This window comes from Aulonocara sp. 'chitande type north' Nkhata Bay, linkage group LG12 (assembly GCF_057382095.1).
Source record: "Aulonocara sp. 'chitande type north' Nkhata Bay isolate Kocher_YH1m ecotype deep benthic linkage group LG12, A_spYH_male_GT1.1, whole genome shotgun sequence".
NCBI classification, from domain to species: Eukaryota; Metazoa; Chordata; class Actinopteri; order Cichliformes; family Cichlidae; genus Aulonocara; species Aulonocara sp. 'chitande type north' Nkhata Bay.
In genome coordinates, this window is record NC_141355.1 from 24381234 (window position 1) to 24391370 (window position 10137).

At 40.6% G+C, this 10137-nt stretch overlaps 1 protein-coding gene across 1 annotated transcript; it reads left to right on the top strand.

Moving 5' to 3' along the window:
- The first annotated feature begins 3037 nt into the window (after window positions 1-3037).
- On the top strand, window positions 3038-4912 carry LOC147317523 (uncharacterized). Its single transcript, XM_086312931.1, has one exon. It carries the CDS (start codon window positions 3059-3061, stop codon window positions 4574-4576), a length of 1518 nt encoding a protein of 505 aa, XP_086169057.1. The 5' UTR covers window positions 3038-3058; the 3' UTR covers window positions 4577-4912.
- The last annotated feature ends 5225 nt before the right edge of the window (window positions 4913-10137 follow it).

A 10137-nucleotide genomic window follows, 5' to 3' on the forward strand; every position in this document is an offset into this window, starting at 1 on the left:
GATTCTTACTCTGGATGGCGTTACCTTGGCCTCCAGTAACGCTGTGAGGAACCTTGGAGTCATTTTCGACCAGGATATGTCCTTCAACGCACATATTAAACAAATATGTAAGACTGTGTTCTTCCATTTGTGCAACATCTCTAAAATTAGAAATATCTGTCTCAGAGTGATGCTGAAAAACTAGTTCATGCATTTATTACTTCAAGGCTGGACTACTATAATTCATTATTATCAGGATGTCCAAAAAACTCGCTGAAAAGCCTTCAGCTAATCCAAAATGCTGCAGCAAGAGTACTGACAGGGACTAGAAAGAGAGAGCAGATTTCTCCTGTTTTGGCTTCCCTTCATTGGCTTCCTGTTAAATCCAGAATTGAATTCAAAATCCTGCTCCTCACATACAAGGTCTTAAATAATCAGGCCCCATCTTATCTTAATGACCTTGTAGTACCATATCACCCTATTAGAGCACTTCGCTCTCGCTCTGCAGGCCTACTTGTTGTTTCTAGAGCAGGGCTCGCAAAATCGCTAGCCCGACGTCCCAGGGCTAGCGATTTTTCCAGTCGGGCTACCAAAATCTATCTCAGCCCTGCCCGTCGGGCTATCATAGGTAGGAAAAATATATGTCAATGCTTTTGCATTCTTTCGGCAATGTAGTTGGGTAATTATGTCATTGGCATCGGTGAGCCACTGTCAATATGTCACATATTGAAATCACGTTTGAATTTGCGCTTGTTTTTTGCTTCACTTTGCAATCGCGCGAACTGCGCATAGAGAGCGACAGTACTGATTGGTGAGTGACGATAATTTGCGCACCAATTCCTCTGACATCGTCTTATCAATCGTTAGCTTACTATGCAAACATGACAAGTGAAATCTCCCACAGCAAGCTTAAACATGTGAGAGGTTGATCGCGCAGAGAATTGCTGACAACGTGAGTGCGTGTGTAAAAGCAGCAGGATATATATTTTAGTTCAGCCAAATAAGACAGGTCAGGGTGAAGAAGTGACAGCCAAAGAAAAGCTTACCACAAAACGGAAAAGAACAAAAGGAAAGTGCAGCTTTATGGTTTCATGGACAAAAGAATTTCTGTGGCTGCAATATGACAAGCTAAATAACCAGGGGTGCACATAAGTGGTCCGCAGGTGCGCATTCGCTGTCAAAATAAAAAACGCGCACAAGATAAGAAGTTGCAACGCGTGTTTGCGTACATAAGATTTTCTGGAGGAGGACAGACATTTGTTTAGAACGCTTAAAGATGTCGAAGAAGCAAGCTCCTTTAATAAGCAATTACTTTGGTGTTCCTCCACCTCCAAAGAAATGTCAGAAGGAGTCCGAACCACAAAAGAAGCGCGTGTTCTCGGAAAAGTGGTTGCAGGAGGTGAGCTGGCTTCAAACAAATGATGAACGCACAGAGATGTGGTGCACAATGTGCCGTGAAAATCCCACTCTAGCGGACAAAAACAGTGCCTTTTATATGGACGCAAACGCGTGTTGCAACTTCTTATCTGGTGCGCGTCTTTTATTTTGACAGCGAATGCGCACCTGCGGACCACTTATGTGCACCCGTGTAAATAACATAATGTTCTGCCGGGTGTGTTGTTGGTTTTCCCTCGATTTCTGAGTCGACAAGCGTCTTTGTTACTGGGACCAGTAATTTTAAGAAAGGCCCCCATTAGAAGCCATGAGAAATGCAAGAAATGCATTATTATTATTCCAGAAATAAACAGTTAAACATTTTTCTGGAGTTACGATTTCATTTCAGTAGGTAAATAGTGTAAAACATATTTGCTTATATAGGAAATATCTGTTACACAGAGTGGTGATAGCATGACACGTTCAAGGTAACAGTGAATGAGCAACAACTGGACTTAAATACATAAATAGCCCTTTTTGAACTAGAAGTCATAGTCATACATTTCATTCACACCCAAATGCATTGGGGACAATCGAAGGTTCAGTATCTTGCCCTTTGACGTGTGGACTGATAGCATTGGGGACTGAAGCACTGATTAGTACGCATAGCCACAGCTGCCCAACATAAATGATTCCATGTTGGTTAAAGACCAAACCAATCAGCTGCATATACACTGCAAAAACTCAAAATCTTATCAAGTATATTTGTCTTGTTTCTAGTCAAAATTTCTCATCACACTTAAAATACGAGAAATCAGCTACAGATATTTCAGTGAGATATAGGAACTTGTGAAAAAGTCTTGAAAACATATTGTTTTATTTTTTGTACCTTTTAACATTTCACAAAGTAAACTTGTTTTGTATTATGAACACATGTTTTTGTTGGCTGGTTAGAGTTGCATGGATCGCAGATTTATCCGTTTTTTGTGAATATAAGCTGCTGACTGGTGAGCAGAATTTTCAGCTTGGTACGTTAGTGTTCATCGTCAGTTAATCATCAAACATATTTAGTGCTTATAACAAATATATTATGCTAAATAAAGACAGATTTTTCCACAATGTATATGATAGTAAGAGTTAGTAAACCTCTATTAAAGTCTCCCTCTGCAGTCTGTTGTTTCTTAGATTCAGCATTGAAACTGAATTTAAAACAAAACATAGATGACATTCTGTTGCCTCGGCAACCACCAAGATCTCACTGCCTACAGACATTCAGTAACTCTCATTGGATAATGTTAATAAATATCTTTCACTAAATATGAACGTTTTCTACCTGTCCTTGTTTAAATTATGAAAGAAGTTATTATGCCTGAGAATCTCTAGAATGTCGAATACTTTCCACTAAACAGTTGTCTTCTACTTTGGTTAGTTTTTTTAACAACCATTTAAAAAACATATTTTTCTTTAGTTTTATTTTTTACTGCAATTCCTGTAGAGTAGCTTTTATAGTGTTAATTCAGTATGTGCTACAAAATAAAAGCCTTTCCTTTACATTAGGTTTGTGGGCATTTTATTTTGAATTGTTCTAATCATGGCACTTCAAAGGAACAGTGCATCACAGGAACAGCCTGTGATGTCACAGTGCACATTCTACTGAAAAACCTATAAATAGGGGAGACATTCAACCAACTTCAGTGGATCTCGGATGGCAGAAACACAAAACAACCTGGTTGTTAAAACAAAGACAAGGCAGACGCAGAGAAACGCAGACGCAAACGCTGACGCATCTACAATGGCAGAAGCAAAAAAAGCCGCACAACCAAATACTGAAAAGTCTCCTGTGGCACAACCACCAAAGGAAACGGTTGTGAAACCAAAGAAACAACAAAAGCAAAAACAGAAAAGAGTGGCTGAAGAACCAAGAAGACCAATTACTCGGGCATATGCCCAGGCTCTTCTTGAAGCTCAAAACACCACGGGTTATGGAGCAAACCCGAAAAATGAAGAAGTGCAAAAAAACACTGAAGCCACTCCTGAAAAAGAAAAGGCTGAATCCCTCCCTATTTCAAATGCAAAGGAGGACATGGAGAGAGAGGGAAATGGGAAGAACCACAGCAGACCAAACCCTGTGCCTAACGGAGGGACTTGGCAATATCAACCCAATCCCACATTTAGACCCCCGTTTAATCCCTGGCACGAGATTGCTGCTCTCAGACACCAACTGGAAGCCTCCCAATACCATCAGAACGACCTTTACGGTAAAATGGTAGGTGCAAACAAGAGGGCCTCTTATCACCAGCTTGAGGTGAACAAACTTCGTGAAGAAATTCACGAGAACAAGCGAAATTATGAGGAAACGATTAAAGACCTCATAGAGCAGCTGGAAGAGGCTTCTAGTAATAAGCCCAATGACATCAGTGAGACAGACACTCTCACAAATGACAATGAAGCTATTGTCATATTGGATGAGGTGATTGCTACCCTGCAGGACCAAATCAGCCACCCTACCACAGAGCAGTGTGTGGAGTCTGCCACTCCAACCACAGAGGCTTCACACACTGACTCTGTAGGACTGAAGTCCTCTAAGGAGGCTGAATTTGAGCTCAAATGTAGGATTCAGCAAGAGCAGATTGAGATGCTCCAGAAACAGCTCCTAGCAGCTCAAAATCAGCTTGAAGAGCAGGCCGTTAAACATAGGCAGGAGCAGGAGACACTCAACCTGGAAATCAGTGACCTGAAATCCCAGCTCTGCCCCAACAAGGCCCTTCATGATTTGAAGAGAGAATCTCCTGAGCGAGAGCTGAAAGAGGCCAAAGATTGCTCACTTAAAATCCCACAGCAGCACAAAGAACAAAATTCCACTGCTGCAAATGAAATGCATAAATGTGAGCCTCTGAAAGAAAACGAGACTGGAGAACAGGAGAAGATGGAAAAAGAGGACTCACTGCCATCCACTGCAATGTCTCTGCAGGAGCCTCAGAAAGAAAAAGACACCACAGAACAACAGAAGATCGAAAAAGAAGAGTCAGCTGCATTTTCTGTACAGGAATCTTTGCAAAGTCTACAAGACAAACAGAAAATGCTCAATGTCAAGGTGGCTGAACTCGAGAATGAAGTTAAGAGCCTGCCAGAGATTCCGCCAAGTAAGAAGAAGAAGAACAAGAAGAAGCGGAACTGTGTGCGTCCCCAATTTCACATAATTGGTGTCAACATCAAGTCCTAAAAATCATATTTATATACAACTAAATTGTCAGTGAACATTTGAACCCCTCTCGGTCGAGACAGAAGGCCACCCCTTCCTGAGCCCGGTTCTGTCAGAGGTTTCTTCCCATTAAGAGGGAGTTTTTCCTCTCCACTGTCGCAAAGTGCTTGCTCATAGGGGATTTGGGGGCTTTTTTTAACACCAACCACTGGTAAGTTCACTGACATCAAATTTAAGACTCAGCAAATATGGAAATGGATCATCCGTCATCAAGTGAGGAATCATCCATTTAAAACATGTTTGCTGAGTCATATTTAGTTGTATATAAATATGATTTCTGTCACACTCAGGCCAATCACAGACTAATTTGGACAATTGGTAAAAAATAAATAAATTGAAAAAATTGAAAAAAAGTAGTTGTGTCATTGTTTCGTGTAGATTTCAAATAACATGCCATTTTATGTCAACATATTTCTGTTACATTTGTAGTGCTCGTGGTTTTATATTCTTATGATCCTGTTTGTTTGATGAGTATATCCTTCTTCCTTACTTCACATATTTACTGCTGCTTGGCTAGCTTTAGTCATGCTAGCATCAGCACGGGTAGAAACAGATACACATCAGAGACATCACATGTAGCTTGTGTTTATGTTCAGAGTGACATCTGATTTAAAAGCAGGCAGCAAAGCACTGAGCAGCATATCAGTCAGCACAGAAAGCAAATGCCATAAATGTCATCAATTAGGCTGGAATAGTTTGTTGTTTGTCTTCTATTGTAAGTGCTTTACATTTCAGCATGACATCCTGTATGTGTCCTAGGCAGTAGGGCTGGGCAATATTATACCGTTCACGGTAATACCAGTATAATGTTAGGCAACGATAGGAAAATTAAATATCGCGATAGAATATGAGTAAAACGCGCATGCGCAGTGCCTTTGTTTTCATACGCACATGTAGGGCTGGGCGATATGACCCAAAATTCATATCTCGATATTTTTTACCTGGACGGCGATATAAGATATATATCTCGATTTTTTTTTTTAAAGCCATGAAGTAAGAACAAAAAGAGAGTTCTTAGTCAAAGCTGTGTCCCAGATGTCACACAGGCACTTTTATTAACATAGAGCATAGATGTACATAAGATTTACTCAAAAATAAATTATGAGCATTTATTAAATAATAATGCTCCATAAATAAAAGAAAACAATGTTGTTTTTGTGCATAACAAAAAGCTCACAATTGTGCAGTCAAAATGTAAACTAAAAGACGCTGAGTAACAAAGACAGATTTCACAGCTGCTCTGTTCCCAACTTCTACTGTGTGACTGACAGCCTGGAGTTTGAAATCCTCTTCGTAACCACGTCTCTTAACAGGTGCCATTTATGGTCCTTATACACAGTAGGGTAATATTACGTTGAAGCACAGTACGTATCACTCCGCGAAGCTCCTCGGTAGCCGTAATGCTCCGACAATCCATCAAGCGGTGCAGCACCGTAGCTTACCAAAGTCGTACTAAAACATTTTTGACAGATTGCTGAGCGCTGTGTACCACATAAAATCGGTTAGTGGCCATCAAGCACAACCAGAATTCATACATAAGGCGCGCTGTCAACTTTTGAGAAAATGCAAGGATTTTAGGCGTTAGCGTGGTTAGCTCGTTAGCGTGGTTAGCTAGCTAACACGTTGACGGCGTCTAGGGTTGCCAACTCCCTGAAAAATAAATAAGGGACACCTCGTGGCCGGGGCCGGGCAACCTAGTTGTCTTCACCCTTCCCATTGTGGTAGCTCTTTTTTGTGTGTGTGAAATTATTTTTTAACCATTTGACTTGAATTTGATTTAAGCAGATGCATATTCTTTGTGATATGACCATATGGGAAACAAATGATCATTTAGCTATTTATTTTTAGCTCAAAATGACAACATTAACACAGTAAAACAGGTCTCTTTCTTAAACAGAAGCCTGTCATGCTTAACTTTTGAGAATATAAGTAAATCTTTCTTTAAAAGAACTCTGTCCTGCTTAACTTAAAATTATATAAATTAATAGAAAGCAATAGAACGAAAAATATTCTTGTAACAGTGCACATTTAGTGCATTTAGTACAATTGGCTTCAGTTGAGGTATTATTTCAGCTTTTCAAATGCTAATCAGCTGCTCCTGTTTGTAAACCCACTTGTTCCCATGATTACGCATCTTAACTCATCATCATTATTCATCTATGTATTACTTTTATGTATTAGTCATCTATTTGTTGTAATCATCTATCCTTGGAGTTGTTTATTACACAAAATAAATTATATTATCACACTTCTGGCCACATAGCGCTGATATTCACTGCACATGCCCATTTTAACCTTAACCAGAGGGTTTAAAAAAACAAACCAGTGTTTACATACCATATCTGCTTCTGCCGTGGCCTGGTGGACAAGAAATTGGTTAAGGGTTCCCCGAGCTTTCACGCCCCTCATGTTCTTCATGTGCTCACCATTAGAAGCATGCCTATGGAAAAAGTGCGCCGGCACACAGTGCAGTGCGCTTTATAGGTGTTATGGTGACTTTTTCCAGCCAGGTGTTTCCCTTTTCCCATTCCTCCCTGTGCTTTTGCAGCCTTTTTTTCTTTCTCTGAGCGAACAAACATTGCTGCTCTAATGCTGGGCTCACACTGTGCGATCTTTGGTCCATTTTGAGACGATTTTTGAGTCGTGCGACTGATTTGGTGATCGGCCCGATTTTGGCCTTCATCGTGCATCGTGTAGTATACGTGGGGTAACGAGAAGCGATTAACACCTCGAGCAGCTCCCGATCATCAATCGCTCGTGAGCCGCTCACACTGCTCACGCGCAAACACGTAAACGTCGGTGAAAAAGACGGAGCAGCACGGCTGTGCAGCGTGTGATCTGGACACAAGCGATGGAGGCACAACTTGTAGAACTTTGGAAAGCTCATCCGAGCCTTTTCGATGTGGCATCACAAAATTATCACCATACCATACCACCTTTATTTATAAAGCACTTTAACATAAAACCAGAGTTCACAAAGTGCTGTACATGCTAAAAGCAAATTAAAATGAGATAAGATAAAATAAATAACTAAAAAACTAAAATAAATTAAAACATGTCAAAACAAATTGAGTCAACCCCTCTAATCAATGCCAAAGGCTTCATCACGACCACAACAACCGTTAAAATAGTTGGATTTACACTGCTGCTCATTCACAGCTGCCTGATCAATGTTTTTCATTAGCAATTTAGCAAAGTTGATGGTGGTGGTGGCGTGTCTGTGTGAGTGAAAGACAGAGAGAGCGACAGATTTTCTGTTATAACCTTCATGTTATGGAGGCACAGTGTGAGCACTCGGGTCGCATCAGAGCATCGGGCGGTATAGTGTGAGACCCTGCATCGTGACCTACCAACTTCTAACCCCTGCGAGTCAATCGTGCAGTTTGAGCAGGAGCTGAATAACGTGACTGAAAAAATCGCACAGTGTCTGCCCAGCTTTAGGTGTACTGTCGTCCGAGACCGCAGTGTCGGCATTTGTTTCCCTGTTGGCCATGCTTCTTGTTGTGGTCATCTGTTGTCTTCCGGTATTTTCTCCGCAAGCGACCTTTCCTCGACCAATGAGATGAGCGGTAATCTGAATTGTCATAAGTGTGCTGTCAGCTCATTGGTCACAAATCAGGAGAGGGGCTGGGAATTATGTTTTCAAACAAAGTGTTAATTCCATTAACATTTATAGACTACTTTTGATTCTCACTGTATTACGGGACAAAGTGCGTCCCTTATTAGCTCAATACGGGACGTGTACTTTTGTTTCTAAATACGGGACGATTCCGTATTTTAAGGGACGGTTGGCAACCCTAACGGCGTCCAGCCCCAGGCACGGGGCGATGTGCAGTAACTCGTTAACGGAGATTTGCCGTGTCCATCTTGTCGCTTCCTGCAGGTGAAGCGATGGGGGAGGAGGGGGAGCTGTGTTTATTGAAGGAGGGGCGAGGCCGAGTAACGTTGCGTAAAGACAAAAGTGGACGAAAGAGAGGCAAACTTGCGGCTCCACAAGTATAATTATAACGTAACATAGACTATATCGATATAAAGGATATTGTCACATCTTATATCTCGTATAAAAATATATCGATATTTTTTAAAAACTCGATATATCGCCCAGGCCTAGGGGGTACCCTCATAGGTACCCTATTGTACCCTTTTCAAGGGAACATTTCTGTACTATAGTTTGAAGGTACATTTATGTCTTAGGAAAGTACATGATTGTACTTCAGATGGTACAACTTCATAAGGTACAAAAATGTACCAAGCCTAAAGGGTACAGAAATGTCCTTCAAAAAGGAACACCCCCAGCGACAAGCATTTGTACCCTTTTTGGTACACTTTGGTACCCCTATTTCTGAGAGTGTATAATAGTTTCATTAGGAAATAAAGTGAGTTTTAATCATTTACTTACAATATAAACAGTAGGGCTGAAGTCCACATGTAACCTTTATTAAATTGGAGTGAAATTTATTTTATTCGTCCATACTGATATCTATCATCAAGGTAACTGTGTACAATCTCTCCACAGTAATCTGTGACTCTCTAGGGTCAGTGAAGTCAATAAATGAGATGGACCTATTTGCTCTACACATATGAAATAAACTTGTATTTTTCATTTAGTAAATAAATCAAAACCTTAAAACTTTGTGTTTAAAACTGAACCTTTTTCTTTAATTGATCGTTCTCTTTAGACTCTTATAGCTCTGGGTAATTAACAGCTATGAGTGAACAACCATTGTGTGACGGAGCTAAATCAGAGACAGCTCTTTAAACTTGATGGTACTTCTAAATTGCACTCATGGTTTCTGTAGCATGACTGCATATAAACAGGAAATAAATGTATTGGGTACTCCTTGTTACTCACCATACAGCCACCCAATAATATCGGGAGCAGACGGCTGGTTTGCTTTCATACCCGGTGAACAAGCACTCCCCTCTCAGTTCATTTACTCTATCACCCAATAGTTATTCCACTTGTATCTCCCTATGGGTTGCTGCTTTCCCCCTTCCTCACTCAGCCCTCCACCAAATTCAGCTTCATTAGCACATAACAGGCTATCAACATGCATAGCAGGGTCCTGATTTAGATGTTCAAGCTGATTAGCTCTTAATGAACCAAGACCGGCTACCTGAATGGAAGTGCACAGTGGCATAAGACTACAATATACATGCAGGTGCGCTCCCACCACAGAAACACAATTCTAAGGATATAACATACATTTTAATAACCCGTGTTTTGCTCATTATCACACCTAAGAGAAGACGTAGACAAGGCAGAAGAGACACTGAGTAATTTATGTAGCAGAAATTCTTAAACTGTTTCATCTGAAAGTGAGATCTCTGCCTCTACTAAAGAAGCCCAGGTAGTAATTAGAGATACTTTTAAACACTGTGTGCTTAAACAGTGCATATCCAACAGCTGCGTTTGATACAGACCAAATGAAACACGGTGTATCTGTGAGGCAGTCTGCTTTATAACGTTATTCAGCTAAACTGGAAAAAACACAACGCTCAGAAAGGAAAGATAAGCATAG